The sequence below is a fragment of the Pseudophryne corroboree genome, chromosome 12 (genome assembly GCF_028390025.1).
Source record: "Pseudophryne corroboree isolate aPseCor3 chromosome 12, aPseCor3.hap2, whole genome shotgun sequence".
In the NCBI taxonomy this organism is placed as follows: domain Eukaryota; kingdom Metazoa; phylum Chordata; class Amphibia; order Anura; family Myobatrachidae; genus Pseudophryne; species Pseudophryne corroboree.
The window spans coordinates 123,398,553-123,419,876 of record NC_086455.1 but is presented as its reverse complement, the minus strand read 5'-3'; the positions used below and the strand labels follow the sequence as shown (position 1 = coordinate 123,419,876).

The window sequence follows — 21,324 nt, the reverse complement described above, 5'->3', positions numbered from 1 at the left end:
TGGATATGCTAAGAGGCGTTCCATTGCTCCAGTCCAGTCCAACTCCGAAAAATGCCTTATTACATGTGGTACATAACATCGTGCTTGTAAGAAAGCTAGGGGGTATAGGCTAATCCATAGCAAAGTTTGAGGAAACCTCTGTAAAGGTCAAAAGTAATTATCAGCTATATTGACTAGGTGCCTAATGCTAGCAATCCCCGCCAGTCTCCACATAGTGAAGGGGAGAGCAGCCACGCCATCAATAAAGTTGGGATTCCTAATCAAGGGCAGGTGTAATGAATGGTATGGATTTAAACCGGATGAGTGACGTACAGATGTAGCCACCTTTATCTTGAGTGGCCGCGGCGGTTGTCCCGTTCGACCATACGCAGCGTACTGTGGCGTAGCGAGGCGCGCCTAGCCACAGAGAGGCTATCTAATCGCACGGAGACAGACATTTGACGTTTGGCGTTACCTTTACGTGTAATACCTGCGATCAGCCACCAGATGTCGCTTTTTACAATCACCACTGCGCATGCGTGTGGTCTCCCGTAAAATACAATACTGACATACATAATAAGGACTACTTTACTAAGGCGTCTCATTACGCTGCATACAGCAAATACTGTACTCATTACGCTGCATTATTTAATACAGTACTGTACAGTATATACAGTACGACACCGACGCAAATACAGTAGTACAGCATACAGTATATGATCCATCTACAATACTTTATGAATACTGTATGTGAGCGTGCAAGTCCCGCAGACAAAACACAGTACTGTAAAACCAGTAGTGTACACTGTCGCAAATGGATGTGTGTTACAAGTTCACTATTGCCTCTCAAGATTAGGAATTTTCTACAGTGTTATCGTCCTAATCCCGTAGCCATTACAGCATAATCAAAACCAACGGATTTATACATTTGTCTGCGGCGAAGTGGTGAAGTGTTTCGCTTCCTATACTCAGAGTCCAGGGTTCGATTCCTTAAGTACTGTATGAATGCATGTTACTGTAGTTTTTTTCAGACACTTTATTATTTTTTTTATTCACATACTGCAAACCAGGGCATACAGTAGCTGCATGAGCGGTTCTATGCGATCGAGTCCGGTGTACCATAATGTGCAGGTTCTATGCAGGTTAAGGTACTATGCTCCGTACACAGTACACATACAATTCTGTAGCTGGGCAGACTGAATAGAAATGGCTACCACCTATGACTCCTTGCCCCACAGAGGCCCTAGGCTACGGAGCAAGTAATAGTCCAGATTGTACAGACTATGGGGCAATGCTGAATGAGCGTCACAATCCCCTAGCTAAAATACACAGTATGCATATTATGGTACACCGGACTCGATGACATACTGTAGCACACTGGCAAAATGGCCGCCGCCCCTGAACCCTTGTGCAGGTTATGGGGCAATGCTGAAGGAGCGTCACAATCCCCTAGCCAAAATACACAGGGGAGGGATAAGCTACTGTAGGATTGCATACAGTATTACGGTACACCGGACTCAATCGCATAGCACACTGTCAAAATGACCACTACCCATGAACCCCCACCTCCTGAACCCCCACCTCGTGGCAGGCAGCAGTTGGGTATGGAATGAGAAATGGCATAAGCTGTGCAGGCTACGGGGCGATGCTGAAGGAGCGTCACAATCCCCTAGCCAAAATACACAGAGATACTGTAAGCGAGGTCTATGCACATTACAGTACTGTACGTTACACCGGGCTCGGTCGCATAGCAAACTGACAAAACACAAGTTTTACAGTACATACAGTAAAGCAGGCCAAAGCTGCAGGAGAGTTTCTACTGTAAAGGTTCTATGCACCGTACGGTAATGTACACATACCTGTACAATTCTATAGCAGGGCAGACTCAATTGAAATGGCTACCGCCTGTGACTCCTACAGTAGCTCCTAGGAGGCACTCAGCTATGGAGCAAATAACAGCACAGATTTTGCAGGCTACGGGGCAATGCTGAAGGAGCGTCACAATCCCCTAGCTACAATACACAGGGGTGATAGAGATAATCGAGTGGCTGGAGGGGGGTCCCCTTGATTTAAGGGGCCCCCACTCCTCCAGGGTACTCCGGCCAGGTGTGACTAGTTGGGTATTTAATTCCATGGCCGCAGGGACCTGTATAAAAGTCTCCCCCGGCTGTGCATTATCTGTCCAGCTAGTGGAGCCCAGTGCTGATTCAAAAAATATGGGGAACCCCTACGCTTTTTTTGTCCCCCTTATTTTTTGCACCAGGACCAGGCGCAGAGCCCGGTGCTGGTTCTAAAAAGATGGGGGATCCCGTGTCCATTTTTTCCGTATTCCTTCCGGAATTCGACTGCAATTGCATATACAGTACTGTACCCCTTAATGTCACTGCTTACAGTATACAGTATTTAGACATGAGCTTGTGTACAGTATCTGTCATGAGGTGCTTTTTTCACTGACACTATAACTTTTTTCTATTGTGATATACTGTACAGAGGCGGCAAACTAGCCAAACGGGAATAATCAGCTTCTGCAGAATAAAATGAGATGCTACAGTACATGCCTATATTCTGTGAGTGACTGCGGCTCTATGAAATTAAATCAGAAAATTTAAATATGAAATGCATTACTAATGTGTGGCATTACTGTACTGTATGTGTATAAGGTGTACTACAATATTTTCTGGTGTAACATAAGGAAAGGGCACTACTGCATGGTCTAATGCAGTGGTTCTCAAACTTGGTCCTCAGGACCCCACACAGTGCATGTTTTGCAGGTAAACCAGCAAGTGCACAGATGTATTCATTACTAACTGACACATTTTAGAAGGTCCATACAGTAGGTGGAGCTAATTTTTTCACTTGTGATTCTGTGAGACCTGCAAAACCTGCACTGTGTGGGGTCCTGAGGACTGAGTTTGAGAACCTGTGGTCTAATGTAAATAAAGATGAATGTGGTGGGGTGTAATGTGAATAAGGGGCATTACTGTTAGGAGTAATGTGGTACTATGATATGATGTCATGAGAATAAGAGACACCACTGCATGATATAATGTGAATAAAGTTGCAGTACTGTGTTGTGTCATTTCATCTTCGGGTATTATTGTGTTACCATGCCCCTTCCCAGCAAGAACATACTGTACACTGTTTTGGGCTGGCACTAAATGTGCACATTGTTCTTATTTAGATTATAGGGGGTAGGAGCGCCAAAATGGGTGATGGTGCTGGGAAAGGGGTGCAGGGTTAGAGGCGGAACTACGTAGCATCTGTGCAAGAGGGCATCAGCCAAAATCTAGCCTAGGGCATCATGTTGGTCAGGTTTGGCTCTGATAATACTGTATACTGTACTCTTACTGTACTTTGCATTCAATACAGATACTGTTTGCACACAGGTTTTACATGAATCATTGGCAATGCTGCAGGAGTGTCTCATTAGGCAATCTAAAATATACCACGACTATGGGTGGGGATACAGTAGGGAAGTTCTGTCACCATAAGCTGTCTGCTGTGTATAGCATATTTCCATCTGAGATGCATTTGTGTGTTTGTAATAAGAAAAAAACATTTTACTGTACATTTAGTGGATACAGTATTTCTCCCCCATAATGACGTATCATACTGTACAGGTACCCTCATGTACTGTACCGTACCATACTGTAAAATTGAATATTTATTGGAAAAACATCAATATTAATGTAAAAATAAAGTATTACAACATCCGATTCCATGTACTGCACTGATCAAAATGTACAGTACTCTTATTCAGGACTTATAAAACTGAAAATAACTGTTCATACAGTACACATCAATAACATTACTACTGTATAATATTCTACATTAGTTTATGCAATAATCAGACAAAGGCAATTTTATCATTTTTTTTAATAATGCACCAATTTAAAATTTTAAACAGAAAATACAGAACTACATATTTGTGGCTTGACCATTTCTTTCAACTACAACAGGTAATACTTTATACAGGTGATTTATATAATTATTACAATGTTCAGGTGTGAGTACTTCTAGCCAAAATTTCTTTATCCCATCCACCAGTTGCTGTTTTGTTGTTGGCTTTGCAACACTCCTAACGTACCTCTTCAATTGAGCCCACACTAATTCGATTGGGTTCATGTCTGGTGATCTAATTAAAAAAAAAAAAAAAGCGTATAGAAAAAATTAATTACAGTACATTACAGTAAATAGAGAAAATTAAACATACAATATTGTACTGTTTATTAAACAAAATTTTTTTTTACAGTACTAGAGTGCTATCCAAAATTTTACTTGTACACTGTTGAAAGAATACTCACTCTGGTGGTGTGCGTTCCCAATTCATACCTTTCTCTTCCATAAATTTGGCTGAGGCGGAGTGTTTAGGATCATTGTCTTGGAATATCCTATGGTGAGTTGGGTAATATTTATTCACAAATGGCACCATACATTTCTCTACTATTGTTTCTTGGAAATATTTCTTATCCATGATTCCTACAGAAATCAAAAAATGTTGTTCATTAATAAGCAACTCCTTTTATTGTGCAGTTACACGTACTCTACAGTACAACATGTATTTTTACAGAACACAGGCACAGAATAAAGTATAGTACTGTACTGTACCTTCGAAAAATAATAGGGGACCAGCTCCTAATCGTGATATGCCTCCCCATACATGGATTTTCAATGGATGCTTTGGGCGTGGTTTTAAAGAGATATGGTTACGTTTCCTGAATGACATTCTGGAGAACCGCTCAAGGGCAACAGACGATTCATCTGTGAAAATGACATCATCAAATGTTTCACCACTCTCAATCCATCGCCGTGCCTGTTCCACTCTCTTTTCTTTATTCACATCTCTTATCATTGGAGATATCCTGTGAAGAGCCAAAAATAATGAAATCAGATACAGTTATGAAATTACAGATTTACAGATTACTGTATATACAGTAGACTGTATGTGCAGTATACTGTATTATATACCTACTGTATACATTAAACTGTACATACAGTACATTAAGTTACATACAGAGTAATATATATATACATACTGTACATACACACAAACACACACACACAGTATACAGTATGTAATCATCACAATAAGCCGGCAATGCTTCATTGCTGTCTCTGAGTGCCTATACAGTAGGTATCTCTTTTGGGATAGAATACTGTATATACAGTATATACACACACACATACTGTATATAGTATAAAGTACACACTCTGTATAATGATTTATGGCATTATTATATCACGTATCAAGGGATTATTAACAGTGCATTTACTGTATGGTTTATACTGCTTTCAGTATTTTACCTTGTTGCGCCAAAGGTCCATCCCATTTTCCGTCGCATCCTTCTGATGCTGGTGGCCGATATGTCCAGGTCATACTTGGAATGGAGAATTCGTTTTATTTGCAGAGCAGTACGCTCATCATCCTCACGAGTTAGTTCCTCCACAATTTGTTGCACTCTCCTACAGTACAATACAGTATGAAAAATATGAATTCATGAACAGCACAATCACAGTTACAATTGATGAAGTTTTTATTTTATTTCAAAAAAATTGTTTATGGTATAAAGCAAGTCATTTAAACATTACAGTAGTGTACAGTACGTACCATGTGCATTTTGTAGGAAATACAAATCTGGGCGTTGTTCTCTCGAATGCATGATAGCGCACCGTTTCTAAAGTGACTATAATGCCACTTTCCTTGAGCCATGCATGGATCTCTTTGATGGTTTTATTTTCTTTTTTCATGTTGGCGATTATCTTGCTCATCGTTTTGTTGATAGTTACTGGCATGTTGTCCAACTATAATTCCTGTATGGAGAGAAAACATTTGTGAATACTGTAGTCTAAAATTTACACATCTGAAAATGCATAAGAGTTTTATGATAGAAGTTAATACTGTACATGTTTACTATCCAGTACCTGATGTTCAAATTTAAGTATTGTATACTGTACAGTACTGAAAATACAACTTCAGTGTTATGGACTGCAATTAGTTTCCTGTATGAAACAGATACAGTACAGTAAATAACCCTCCTTGGAAGTGCATGGGCCCTGTGAGACTTACAGTAGTGTACAGCATAAGGGTCGACTGACATGATGTACAAGCATTACATACAGTACATGTCAGTACTGTATGTAAATTCTTCAATTATTGCCTAACAACAATGCTGCTTACTGTATATTAAATACTGTAGGCCTAGAAATGTGCATCTCAATATAGTAGTTAAAAACACAGGGGCCTATGTGGATAAGCGAGTTCTATGCACACAAAAAATGGCCACCGACCGTGAACCCCCAGCACGTGGCAGCGCTCGGATATGTAGTGAGATACAGTATGGCATACATTTCACAGTTCAGGGGGCAATGCTGAAGGAGCGTCACAATCCCCTAGCTCAATTACATTGGGATAAGCGAGGTCTATGCACATTACGGTATACCGAGCTGGATCGCTTAGCAACCTGACAAAATGGCCGCCGACCGTGTGCATCCTTCCATTGGATGTACTGTATTGGAGAGAAAAAAAAAAATGTTAAAGTGAATGTCACGGGAACACATTAAAAATAAGGTTGGCACTTCCTTCCCATTGGTGTTGGTTTACAGTATGCCGTAGTGTACTCGGACGCTCATGTAATTGCATTTCAAAGGCACAGTATTTTCCATCGTCTCCCCCCTACCCCCATCGCCCTTCCCCCCTGGGGGCCTGCACAGGGAAGGAAATTCAGGTCCTGTGCAATGCACAAACGCTGAAGATCTACAGTACTGTTTTGCTTAGTTGGTAGCGCCAGAATACACTCATTTCATTCACGCTGTTTGGGTGCATTTAGCGTAAAGAATCGCTCCTGCAGATGTACTTTGATTTATGTGAAACCTGTGTGCATCCTTCCATTGACTGTCTTACAATGGAAATAAAATAATACAGTGCATTATTACAGAAAAAAAAAAAAAAAAAAAAAAGAAAGAAAGCACATCATGTCTCGAACCCTGGACCCCCAGTGAGGGAGGTGGGAGCCTTCACCCCTAGCCCACGACGCCTCATGAGAGATTTCTAATTTCATGTGTGAAAGTACTGCAAACAGCGCCCGGCCCTCGCCCCATTGCTGTTGGTTTATGCCTTAGAGGACTCGGACGCTCGCATTTGTAAAGCACGGTGTTTTCCTCCGCCTCCTGCTAGCCTGTTGCCCTTCCCCCATGGGAGCCTGCACAGATCATGCAGTAGACAGGGAGGGAATGCAGGTCATGTGCAATACACAAACGCCCACTGTAGTACTATTTTGCTCACTTACAGTACCGTACTGTAGGTTGCATTTAGCGTAAAGAATCGCTCCTGCAGATGTACTTTGATTTATGTGAAACCTGTGTGCATCCTTCCATTGGATGTACTGTATTGGAGAGAAAAAAAAAATGTTAAAGTGAATGTCACGGGAACACATTAAAAATAAGGTTGGCACTTCCTTCCCATTGGTGTTGGTTTACAGTATGCCGTAGTGTACTCGGACGCTCATGTAATTGCATTTCAAAGGCACAGTATTTTCCATCGTCTCCCCCCTACCCCCATCGCCCTTCCCCCCTGGGGGCCTGCACAGGGAAGGAAATTCAGGTCCTGTGCAATGCACAAACGCTGAAGATCTACAGTACTGTTTTGCTTAGTTGGTAGCGCCAGAATACACTCATTTCATTCACGCTGTTTGGGTGCATTTAGCGTAAAGAATCGCTCCTGCAGATGTACTTTGATTTATGTGAAACCTGTGTGCATCCTTCCATTGACTGTCTTACAATGGAAATAAAATAATACAGTGCATTATTACAGAAAAAAAAAAAAAAAAAAAAAGAAAGAAAGCACATCATGTCTCGAACCCTGGACCCCCAGTGAGGGAGGTGGGAGCCTTCACCCCTAGCCCACGACGCCTCATGAGAGATTTCTAATTTCATGTGTGAAAGTACTGCAAACAGCGCCCGGCCCTCGCCCCATTGCTGTTGGTTTATGCCTTAGAGGACTCGGACGCTCGCATTTGTAAAGCACGGTGTTTTCCTCCGCCTCCTGCTAGCCTGTTGCCCTTCCCCCATGGGAGCCTGCACAGATCATGCAGTAGACAGGGAGGGAATGCAGGTCATGTGCAATACACAAACGCCCACTGTAGTACTATTTTGCTCACTTACAGTACCGTACTGTAGGTTGCATTTAGCGTAAAGAATCGCTCCTGCAGATGTACTTTGATTTATGTGAAACCTGTGTGCATCCTTCCATTGGATGTACTGTATTGGAGAGAAAAAAAAAATGTTAAAGTGAATGTCACGGGAACACATTAAAAATAAGGTTGGCACTTCCTTCCCATTGGTGTTGGTTTACAGTATGCCGTAGTGTACTCGGACGCTCATGTAATTGCATTTCAAAGGCACAGTATTTTCCATCGTCTCCCCCCTACCCCCATCGCCCTTCCCCCCTGGGGGCCTGCACAGGGAAGGAAATTCAGGTCCTGTGCAATGCACAAACGCTGAAGATCTACAGTACTGTTTTGCTTAGTTGGTAGCGCCAGAATACACTCATTTCATTCACGCTGTTTGGGTGCATTTAGCGTAAAGAATCGCTCCTGCAGATGTACTTTGATTTATGTGAAACCTGTGTGCATCCTTCCATTGACTGTCTTACAATGGAAATAAAATAATACAGTGCATTATTACAGAAAAAAAAAAAAAAAAAAAAAAGAAAGAAAGCACATCATGTCTCGAACCCTGGACCCCCAGTGAGGGAGGTGGGAGCCTTCACCCCTAGCCCACGACGCCTCATGAGAGATTTCTAATTTCATGTGTGAAAGTACTGCAAACAGCGCCCGGCCCTCGCCCCATTGCTGTTGGTTTATGCCTTAGAGGACTCGGACGCTCGCATTTGTAAAGCACGGTGTTTTCCTCCGCCTCCTGCTAGCCTGTTGCCCTTCCCCCATGGGAGCCTGCACAGATCATGCAGTAGACAGGGAGGGAATGCAGGTCATGTGCAATACACAAACGCCCACTGTAGTACTATTTTGCTCACTTACAGTACCGTACTGTAGGTTGCATTTAGCGTAAAGAATCGCTCCTGCAGATGTACTTTGATTTATGTGAAACCTGTGTGCATCCTTCCATTGGATGTACTGTATTGGAGAGAAAAAAAAATAAGAATTTACTTACCGATAATTCTATTTCTCGGAGTCCGTAGTGGATGCTGGGGTTCCTGAAAGGACCATGGGGAATAGCGGCTCCGCAGGAGACAGGGCACAAAAAAGTAAAGCTTTACTAGGTCAGGTGGTGTGCACTGGCTCCTCCCCCTATGACCCTCCTCCAGACTCCAGTTAGGTACTGTGCCCGGACGAGCATACACAATAAGGGAGGCATTTTGAATCCCGGGTAAGACTCATACCAGCCACACCAATCACACCGTACAACTTGTGATCTAAACCCAGTTAACAGTATGACAACAGAAAGGGCCTCTTAAAGATGGCTCCTTAACAATAACCCGAATTAGTTAACAATAACTATGTACAAGTATTGCAGATAATCCGCACTTGGGATGGGCGCCCAGCATCCACTACGGACTCCGAGAAATAGAATTATCGGTAAGTAAATTCTTATTTTCTCTATCGTCCTAAGTGGATGCTGGGGTTCCTGAAAGGACCATGGGGATTATACCAAAGCTCCCAAACGGGCGGGAGAGTGCGGATGACTCTGCAGCACCGAATGAGAGAACTCCAGGTCCTCCTTTGCCAGGGTATCAAATTTGTAAAATTTTACAAACGTGTTCTCCCCCGACCACGTAGCTGCTCGGCAGAGTTGTAATGCCGAGACCCCTCGGGCAGCCGCCCAAGATGAGCCCACCTTCCTTGTGGAGTGGGCTTTTACAGTTTTAGGCTGTGGCAGGCCTGCCACAGAATGTGCAAGTTGAATTGTGTTACAAATCCAACGAGCAATCGACTGCTTAGAAGCAGGTGCGCCCAACTTGTTGGGTGCATACAATATAAACAGCGAGTCAGATTTTCTGACTCCAGCCGTCCTTGCAATGTATATTTTTAAGGCTCTGACAACGTCCAACAACTTGGAGTCCTCCAAGTCGCTAGTGGCCGCAGGCACCACAATAGGTTGGTTCAGATGAAATGCTGATACCACTTTAGGGAGAAAATGCGGACGAGTCCGCAGTTCTGCCCTATCCGAATGGAAGATTAGATAAGGACTTTTATAAGATAAAGCCGCCAATTCAGATACTCTCCTGGCAGAGGCCAGGGCTAGTAACATAGTCACTTTCAATGTGAGATATTTCAAATCCACCTTTTTCAATGGTTCAAACCAATGGGATTTGAGGAAATCTAAAACTACATTTAGATCCCACGGTGCCACCGGAGGCACCACAGGAGGCTGTATATGCAGTACTCCCTTGACAAAAGTCTGGACCTCAGGGACAGAGGCCAATTCTTTTTGGAAGAATATTGACAGGGCCGAAATTTGAACCTTAATGGATCCCAATTTGAGACCCATAGATAATCCTGATTGCAGGAAATGTAGGAAACGACCCAGTTGGAATTCCTCCGTCGGAACCTTCCGATCCTCGCACCACGCTACATATTTTCGCCAAATGCGGTGATAATGTTTCACGGTGACTTCCTTCCGTGCCTTAATCAAGGTAGGAATGACTTCTTCTGGAATGCCTTTCCCTTTTAGGATCTGGCGTTCAACCGCCATGCCGTCAAACGCAGCCGCGGTAAGTCTTGAAAAAGACAGGGACCCTGCTGTAGCAGGTCCCTTCTCAGAGGTAGAGGCCACGGTTCGTCCGTGAGCATCTCTTGAAGTTCCGGATACCAAGTCCTTCTCGGCCAATCCGGAACCACTAGTATTGTTCTTACTCTTCTTTGCCGTATGATCTTCAATACCTTTGGTATGAGCGGCAGAGGAGGAAACACATACACTGACTGGTACACCCAAGGAGTTACCAGTGCGTCCACAGCTATTGCCTGTGGATCTCTTGACCTGGCGCAATATTTGTCCAGTTTCTTGTTGAGGCGAGACGCCATCATGTCTACAATTGGTCTTTCCCAACGGTCTATTAACATGTTGAAGACTTCTGGATGTAGACCCCACTCTCCCGGATGAAGATCGTGTCTGCTGAGGAAGTCTGCTTCCCAGTTGTCCACGCCCGGGATGAACACTGCTGACAGTGCTATCACGTGATTCTCCGCCCAGCGAAGAATCTTGGCAGCTTCTGCCATTGCACTCCTGCTTCTTGTGCCGCCCTGCCTGTTTACATGGGCGACCGCCGTGATGTTGTCCGACTGAATCAACACCGGCTTTCCTTGCAGGAGAAGTTCCGCCTGGCTTAGAGCATTGTAGATTGCTCTTAGTTCCAGAATGTTTATGTGAAGAGACTTTTCCAGACTCGTCCATACTCCCTGGAAGTTTCTTCCTTGTGTGACTGCTCCCCAGCCTCTCAGGCTGGCGTCCGTGGTCACCAGGATCCAATCCTGAATGCCGAATCTGCGGCCTTCTAATAGGTGAGCCTTCTGCAACCACCACAGAAGTGACACCCTTGTCTTTGGTGACAGGGTTATTCGCAGGTGCATCTGCAGATGCGACCCTGACCATTTGTCCAACAGATCCCTTTGGAATATTCTTGCATGGAATCTGCCGAATGGAATTGCTTCGTAAGAAGCCACCATTTTTCCCAGGACTCTTGTGCATTGATGTACTGACACTTTTCCTGGTTTTAGGAGGTTCCTGACCAGATCGGATAACTCCTTGGCTTTTTCCTCTGGAAGGAAAACCTTTTTCTGAACCGTGTCCAGAATCATTCCTAGGAACAGCAGACGAGTTGTCGGGATTAAATGGGATTTTGGAATATTCAGAATCCACCCGTGTTGTCTTAGCACCTCTTGAGATAGTGCTAAAGCTGTCTCCAGCTGTTCTCTGGACCTTGCCCTTATTAGGAGATCGTCCAAGTATGGGATAACTAATACGCCTTTTCTTCGAAGAAGAATCATCATCTCGGCCATTACCTTGGTAAAGACCCGAGGCGCCGTGGACAATCCGAACGGCAGCGTCTGAAACTGATAGTGACAGTTTTGAACAATGAACCTGAGGTACCCCTGGTGTGCGGGGTAAATCGGAACGTGTAGATACGCATCCTTGATGTCCAAGGATACCATAAAGTCCCCTTCTTCCAGGTTCGCTATCACTGCTCTGAGTGACTCCATCTTGAACTTGAACTTTTTTATGTAGAGGTTCAAGGACTTCAGATTTAGAATAGGCCTTACCGAGCCATCCGGCTTCGGTACCACAAATAGAGTGGAATAATAATACCCCTTTCCTTGTTGTAATAGGGGTACTTTGACTATCACCTGCTGAGCGTACAGCTTGTGAATGGCTTCCAACACCCTCTCCCTTTCGGAAGAGACGGTTGGTAAGGCAGACTTCAGGAAACGATGAGGAGGATCCGTCTCTAATTCCAACCTGTACCCCTGAGATATTATCTGCAGGATCCAGGGGTCTACCTGCGAGTGAGCCCACTGCGCGCTGTAATTTTTGAGACGGCCCCCCACTGTCCCCGAGTCCGCTTGAGAGGCCCCAGCGTCATGCTGAGGTTTTTGCAGGAGCCGGGGAGGGCTTCTGTTCCTGGGAAGGAGCTGCCTGTTGGTGTCTCTTCCCTCTTCCTCTGCCTCGTGGCAGGTACGACAAGCCCTTTGCTCTCTTATTTTTGTAGGAGCGAAAAGGCTGCGGTTGAAAAGTCGGTGCCTTTCTCTGTTGGGGAGTGACTTGAGGTAAAAAAGTGGATTTCCCGGCAGTAGCCGTGGCCACCAAGTCTGATAGACCAACTCCAAATAACTCCTCCCCTTTATACGGCAAAACCTCCATGTGACGTTTTGAATCCGCATCGCCTGTCCACTGTCGTGTCCATAAGGCTCTTCTGGCTGAAATGGACATAGCACTCACCCGAGATGCCAGTGTGCAAATATCCCTCTGTGCATCACGCATATAGATAAATGCATCCTTTATTTGTTCTAACGACAGTAAAACATTGTCCCTATCTAGGGTATCAATATTTTCAATCAGGGATTCTGACCAAACTACTCCAGCACTGCACATCCAGGCAGTTGCTATAGCTGGTCGTAGTATAACACCTGCATGTGTGTATATATTCTTTTGAATAACTTCCATCTTTCTATCTGATGGATCCTTAAGTGCGGCCGTCTCAGGAGAGGGTAACGCCACTTGTTTGGATAAGCGTGTGAGCGCCTTGTCCACCTTAGGGGGTGTTTCCCAGCGCGCCCTAACCTCTGGCGGGAAAGGGTATAATGCCAATAACTTTTTATCAGGAGCAACCCACGCTTCATCACACACGTCATTTAATTCTTCTGATTCAGGAAAAACTGTTTGTAGTTTTTTCACACCATACATAATACCCTGTTTTACGGTATCTGTAGTATCAGCTAAATGTAACGTCTCCTTCATTGCCAAAATCATATAACGTGTGGCCCTACTGGAAAATACGTTTGAATTTCTACCGTCGTCACTGGAATCAGTGCCCGTGTCTGGGTCTGTGTCGACCGACTGAGGCAAAGGGCGTTTTACAGCCCCTGACGGTGTTTGAGGCGCCTGGACAGGCATTAATTGATTGTCCGGCCGCCTCATGTCCTCAACTGACTGTTTAAGGGAAGATAAACCATCACGTAATTCCACAAATAAAGGCATCCATTCTGGTGTCGACCCCCTGGGGGGTGACATCTGCATATTTGGCAATTGCTCCGCCTCCACACCAATATCGTCCTCATACATGTCGACACCACGTACCGACACACACCGCAAACTCACAGGGAATGCTCTAATGAAGACAGGACCCACTAGCCCTTTTGGGGAGACAGAGGGAGAGTCTGCCAGCACACACCACAAAGCGCTATATATACAAGGGATATCCTTATATTAAGTGCTCCCTTATAGCTGCTTTAATATATATATATATAGCCATTAATGTGCCCCCCCTCTCTGTTTTACCCTGTTTCTGTAGTGCAGTGCAGGGGAGAGACCTGGGAGCCGTTCTGACCAGCGGAGCTGTGACAGAAAATGGCGCCGTGTGCTGAGGAGATAGGCCCCGCCCCTTTTTCGGCGGGTTCTTCTCCCGCTATTTTTCCAGTCAGGCAGGGGTTAAATATCTCCATATAGCCCCTATGGGCTATATGTGAGGTATTTTTAGCCTTGTATAAGGTTTATATTTGCCTCTCAGAGCGCCCCCCCCCAGCGCTCTGCACCCTCAGTGACTGCCCAGTGAAGTGTGCTGAGAGGAAAATGGCGCACAGCTGCAGTGCTGTGCGCTACCTTATGAAGACTGAGGAGTCTTCAGCCGCCGGTTTCCGGACCTCTTCACGCTTCAGCATCTGCAAGGGGGTCGGCGGCGCGGCTCCGGGACCGGACTCCACGGCTGGGCCTGTGTTCGATCCCTCTGGAGCTAATGGTGTCCAGTAGCCAAGCAGCAAATCCACTCTGCATGCAGGTGAGTTTACTACTTTCCCCCTAAGTCCCACGTTGCAGTGATCCTGTTGCCAGCAGGACTCACTGTAAAGAAAAAAACCTAAACTAAACTTTCTCTAAGCAGCTCTTTAGGAGAGCCACCTAGATTGCACCCTTCTCGTTCGGGCACAAAATCTAACTGGAGTCTGGAGGAGGGTCATAGGGGGAGGAGCCAGTGCACACCACCTGACCTAGTAAAGCTTTACTTTTTTGTGCCCTGTCTCCTGCGGAGCCGCTATTCCCCATGGTCCTTTCAGGAACCCCAGCATCCACTTAGGACGATAGAGAAAAAATGTTAAAGTGAATGTCACGGGAACACATTAAAAATAAGGTTGGCACTTCCTTCCCATTGGTGTTGGTTTACAGTATGCCGTAGTGTACTCGGACGCTCATGTAATTGCATTTCAAAGGCACAGTATTTTCCATCGTCTCCCCCCTACCCCCATCGCCCTTCCCCCCTGGGGGCCTGCACAGGGAAGGAAATTCAGGTCCTGTGCAATGCACAAACGCTGAAGATCTACAGTACTGTTTTGCTTAGTTGGTAGCGCCAGAATACACTCATTTCATTCACGCTGTTTGGGTGCATTTAGCGTAAAGAATCGCTCCTGCAGATGTACTTTGATTTATGTGAAACCTGTGTGCATCCTTCCATTGACTGTCTTACAATGGAAATAAAATAATACAGTGCATTATTACAGAAAAAAAAAAAAAAAAAAAAAAAAGAAAGAAAGCACATCATGTCTCGAACCCTGGACCCCCAGTGAGGGAGGTGGGAGCCTTCACCCCTAGCCCACGACGCCTCATGAGAGATTTCTAATTTCATGTGTGAAAGTACTGCAAACAGCGCCCGGCCCTCGCCCCATTGCTGTTGGTTTATGCCTTAGAGGACTCGGACGCTCGCATTTGTAAAGCACGGTGTTTTCCTCCGCCTCCTGCTAGTCCTCCATTCCCATTATGCATTAGCGAACTCAGACGCTCATATATTTTATATTTTAAAAAGCACGGTGTTTATACATTGTACTGTACATTATTCCTTTTACACAATTACTGTAGTTGCGTCTCCATACACATACAGTACTGTACTCCATACTTTTTCCACCGCTTCCCGTTACGCCTACAGTATTGCCAGAGCTGTAGATCAATCCGCCGCTATACTGTACGATCGAAAGTACTGGATTAGTGGAGCATTAGCCACACAGTGGTGGAGATGTGTAATGCATGATGAGTATCTAGATCGTCTCAACGCGCCTGCCTGTGATTAAACTCAGCTATCGCCTTAGCGTGGCTAAACGCCCGTCTCGGCGGAGAAACAGTCAAGATAAAGTTGGCTACATCTGTATGATATGCCAAATTTTTCTAGTTGTCCATAAAAGTGGGTTTCACTTTAAAGTTTCGGGTATTTCTTGATCGTGCTGGTGCAAAAAGCAAATTAGGTCCATGTTAGGTAAAAAACCTTGTTCTAGAGAGGTGTTGGTATACACAGAACTATTGTGAAGCCAGTCATGTAAGTGCCTTAATAATGCAGCGTGATTGTAAGCCACTATGGCCCTCATTCCGAGTTGTTCGCTCGCTAGCTACTTTTAGCAGCCGTGCAAACGCATAGTTGCCGCCCACGTGGGAGTGTATTTTCGCTTTGCAAGAGTGCGAATGCCTGTGCAGCCGAGCGGTACAAAAACATTTTGTGCAGAACAAGATCAGCCCTGTAGTTACTTATTCTGTGCGATGTTTGCTGTGGCGAAGGTCCCGGAATTGACGTCAGATAACCGACCTGCAAACGTCTGGCCACGCCTGCGTTTTTGCAAACACTCCCAGAAAACGGTCAATTGACACCCATGAACGCCCTCGTCCTGTCAATCTCCATGCGTTCGGCTGTGCGAATGGAATCGTCACTAGAAGCAGTGCAAAACAACAATGCTCTTTGGTACCCGTATGCAGCGCATGCGCATTGTGGCACATAGTTTTGCTGTTTTTTTAAATGATCGCTATGCAGCGAACAACGGCATCTAGCGATCAACTCGGAATGAGGGCCTATATCTGGAAAGTTTATACCTGCATTGGATTTTGTCTGTTGAAGTTTTCTCAAAGCTATACGGGAGCAACCACCTTTCCAGATAAATGTACAAACTGACGCATTTATGTTGACAATGTCCAATTATGTTAATAGTACCGGTAAGGATTGCAGTGGGTATAATAGATGAGGGATAGCCACCATTTGAAGCAAGTTGGCCCTGCCTAGACAAGATAATGGAAGGCGCTCCCATCCCTTAATATCCCTGGTTAAAGTATTAATAGCTTGACTCACAGTAAGTCTATACAAAGTTGATGGATTATGAGGCACAGAGATTCCCAAGTAGGGTATGTGTGAGTGAGCCCATTGTAATGACAGCTGCGGAGCCCACCTGGGACATGTACAATCACCAGAGAGTAACATAGCTGTGGACTTCTCCAGGTTAATGCGGAAGCCCGAAATAGAGCCATATAAATGGATTGTGTCTAGAATTTCGCAGATGGCATGTTTAGAATTGGCAATAAAGAGAAGAACGTCATCGGCAAACGCTGACATTTTAATCTCCTGACCGCCAATATTTATACCCTTAAATGATAGGCTATTTTGCAAAATGCGCAATAGGGGATCTAACGCAATATTAAACAGGAGGTGGGACAAGGTGCAACCCTGGCGGGTACCCCTCTCCAGGTGGAAGCGAGGGCCTACAATCCCATTAATCAGTAAGGAAGTTGAGGGGTCTTGATAAATGTATCGTATCAGGTTAATGAAGTTAGTCTCAAAGCCTCTCATCTCCAATATTTTAAACAGGTGTGGCCATAAAATCATATCAAACACTTTATGGGCATCAAGGCTTAAAAGGACATTTCGATTGGCAACAGAATTATGGGACTACACCACTGCCGCACAAATTGCTTTTACAGCAGGACGTCCTTGCACAAATCCTAATTTGCGTTTCTGTAAGAATCGATGGCAGTATATTTTGGAGTCTGAGGGCCATAATCTTAGCTAGGAGTTTATAGTCCACATTAAGCAAGCTAATGATGAAGAATGGAGGTTAGGCTTTGTCAGGGTTCGGTAAGAGGGTCATACAAGCCTCATTAAAGGAGGGTATGATAACCTCATCCATAGTGATATCGCCTGCTAGCGATGCTTTTTGATCAGGATGGCCTACTATTTTTATTCTCTACTTAGGATTTATCTTTAGTCCACTGACGTAGATCTGCCAGGCTCCTGCTGCAAATATACTTAAGGCACATTCCACCAGATCAGTCGGGGCTTCGTGGGATGCAAGGTATGGCCTCTTGGTGGAACAGTTATGCAGGGAGGCCACCTGATCTTCTTTGCATACCTTTAGAAAATGTTGCAGATTTGATACTTTTGCATCCAGGGATTGTTTTTTTTTTTTTTTGAAAGGTGCACCGTACTGCCCAAGTGCGCTCAGACTCGACTGCTTTGGAAACTCCACAAGGTTTCCCGTATCCTCCGACTGGACAAAAGAAAAATCGCAGTTGTTTGTTACATTTATTTAATCCCTTTCTCTGACTCCCCAGAGGATACTGGACGCCCTCTATATTTAAGTTATTTACTATTATTTGTGCCTTTTTCTCCTTTCCCTCGTATACTCCATTCTATTTGGGCTTTGCTAAAGCAATACTGAATGGCTGTAGCGGCCGTCGGCATATGAAGAGAGGAGGAGCCGATTCAACTGCAAAATATCAAAGTGCCCAAAGCTCCTCTTTCCACTCACTAAACCCAAATGTCTCTAGTTTCCTCACCTCAGGAAAAAGAAACATGCAATTTGTTTTATTAATCCTTCTGTACAGTGATAAATGCCTTTTACTGCACAAAGATGCAATTTCATTGCATGCACATTTGACTGGACGGGCACCAATAAGTATACTGATCGTGGTGACAAATGCTTTTCGAAACAGCGGTCCCTGCACCGGAGCAATACTGAATTATGGGCCTAATTCAGGTTGGATCGCAAATCGTGGAATTCCTGTGTTCGCCCCGTGAGCGCAGGGCCCTTGCTGCGCATGCGCTTGCATTCATTGTGGGTGACCCGCAGTAAATGCGAACACCTGCGGGGCGTTTGCGGAACAGCAACACTCCTTTTCCACGGCGGAGATGGAGCGTTGCAGGGGGAACCGCTTCCAAACGGGGTAGTGGCGGCGGCATTATCGGGAAGGCTGTGTGACATCACACGCAGCCGCTCCAATCAAAAAGAAGACGGCAGGCCACCTGCCGTCGCAGCCAGGGTGGCTTCCCTAATTTTCTGCGACTGCATGCTGGATGGCCTTGCCCTGCGATGGGCGGCCCCCAGCATGTGAGTCAAAGGATTGCAAATTCTGCTAAAAAGCAGAATTTGGAATCCTTACTGAACAGGGTCCCTTATCCAATGTCCCTTCATCATCGGTCCCTGATGATGAACAGGCCCCTTAATCACAAAAAATTGACCATGTAGTTTAGTCCTACTACTGAGTTATAAAAATGTAAAATCTTGTTGGAGACTAGAGTCACTTGTGTTTCACTGTAATAACTTCTACTTCAAGAAACATTTAGGCCTAATACTGAGATATAGGATTGTCAATGTCAGGACCTGGATCATTTTCATAAACCCGACCTAAATAAACCAACAAACAACATCTCAGCCATACTACAACGGATGCAAGAGTAATGGTTGCGGTACAGCAGGGTGGGGACTGTTAGCCTAGATTAACAATGGGAATTCTGCAAAGCCAGAAAACCACTCACTAGGATTAGAAATGTAACCAAATACTGCCCCAGACATAGGTCTGACACGCTACATGCTGCCAATCTTACAACATGTAAATGACCCAGAAACCTTTAGACGAAAGGTAAACACATCATAATAACATTTATGTTTTATTGGTATTTTATACGCATTATTATATGCATATAATAAAAAATCAACATGAATATATCCTGAAAAACATTTCATTATATTTGGAGAGCAGTGTTGTCATACATAACATAGGTCTAAGTTTAAACGTTTACTGTGATGACTGTATGCCAGTCAGCAAATGGAAAACGATAGGAGGATCACCTCACACAAATAACTCTTTGTTTCACATCAGAAAGTTGTATATTTTAAAGCAGCAATCCCACATTGGTTTAGTTTTTTTCCTTTTTGCATTTTGCCTATTCTTCTACAAATCATTATCTCTTTTTTAAAATCTCCCTGGACGTTACACAGTATGGCTGCCTGATACACAAACACAGGTTCACAGCTCTTAAACTGGGTACACATTAGACGATATATCGTCTGATCAGGCAGCTATACAGCGCACATCGTCAAGTTTGTAAGGAGTATAGGGGGTCATTCCGACCCATTCGCTCGCTGCGTTTTAACGCAGCAGAGCGAACGGGTCCCTGCTGCGCGTGCACCGGCGCCATAGTGCGCCTGCGGGACGGCCGAAGGCCGCAGCAGGACAGCGATCGCCTCTGCCTGATTGACAGGCAGAGGCGATCGATGGGCGAAATGGCGCCGTTTTGTAGGCGCGGTCTGGCCAATGCAGGCGTGGCCGGACCGAACGGGCCGCAGCGGCTGCGTGACGTCATACGCAGCCGCTGTGGGCCGGGAAGCGAGGAGTAGCTGCCGGCCAGCACGCTAAAGCTGCGCTGGTAGGGAGCTACTCCTGCAGTGCAAAGGCATCGCAGCTGTGCGATGCCTTCGCACTTCTGTGGGTGGGCCGGCACTGACATGCGGGGCGGGCTAGCCCTGTGCAGGGCGTCTCCCCGCATGTCAGGAAAGATGATCGTAGCTGTGCTAAATTTAGCACAGCTACGATCAACTCGGAATGACCCCCTATTGTGCGCTCCCGGAGGTCGCTCATTACACCTACTGATTTGCATGTGGCCACTGAACAATATATTGCGCAATCATGTGCTCTATCGTTCAGTGTGTACAGGATGGCCAATGTATCGTTACAACGGTCAGCCCATCGTCCAACAGCCACATTATCTAATGGGGTGGTATTCATGTGACCGGCGGTCGGGAGACCGACAGTCATATGACCTCCTCCACCATCCCGACGGCTCACTATCCCGATGGTCGGCATGCCGACCAACAGGGACTATTCCCACTCGTGGGTGTCCACGACACCCATAGAGTGGGAATAGAACCCGTGGCGACCGCAGGTCGCCACCAAGCCCGCAGCGTGGGGAGCGCAGCGAGCCCGCAAGGGGCTTGCTGCACTCGCCCCTCCCCGCCGGGATCCCGGCGTCGGTATGCTGCCGGGATCCCGGCGTCGGTAAGCTGACCGGCGGTCCCCTGACCGCCGATCAGCCGTACTACACCCATCTAATGTGTACCCAGCCTTAGCCTGTCATGTGAAGGCCTAAGGGGTGATATTATAGTACTCAGAGGGGCGTTTCAAAGCTCACCACATCACGTGCCATGTTTTACTTTCCCACAGATGGAGCGGCAAATATTGTAGTTTCCAGTCTAATTACTTATCTACAGAATCCCCACAAATACTAATCCTAGATATTCCCATAAAGCCCACACCGCCATCTAGGCAAAGCTTTTATGAAGTTGCCTCTCCCATATCATGCAGACGTTAGCCATTTTCTCTTCCATCCACATAATATAAATGACCGTAATCTCCACTCACCTCTTGATCCACTAAGGATACATCAGGACGAAATCCCTCACAATAGTGAAGATAACGCAGGGAGTTGCCAGGCAGGTCACCTCTCAGCAAGATTACAGCGTTTTCAGGCATTGACAACAAAATATTCCTTGCAAATGTATCTACCACATAATTGCTGCTTTGGTCACAAATGCTACA

The 21,324-nt window shown here is 45.4% G+C and overlaps 1 protein-coding gene across 2 annotated transcripts in view; it reads right to left on the bottom strand.

Moving 5' to 3' along the window:
* TMEM260 (transmembrane protein 260) overlaps positions 1-21,324 on the bottom strand; it is a 208,462-nt gene that overhangs the window by 15,776 nt on the left and 171,362 nt on the right. For both annotated transcript variants that reach the window (XM_063947974.1, XM_063947975.1), the window contains one exon: positions 21,148-21,319. In XM_063947974.1, the coding sequence (XP_063804044.1) occupies positions 21,148-21,319 (172 nt within the window). The remainder of the gene's footprint in view (positions 1-21,147; positions 21,320-21,324) is intronic.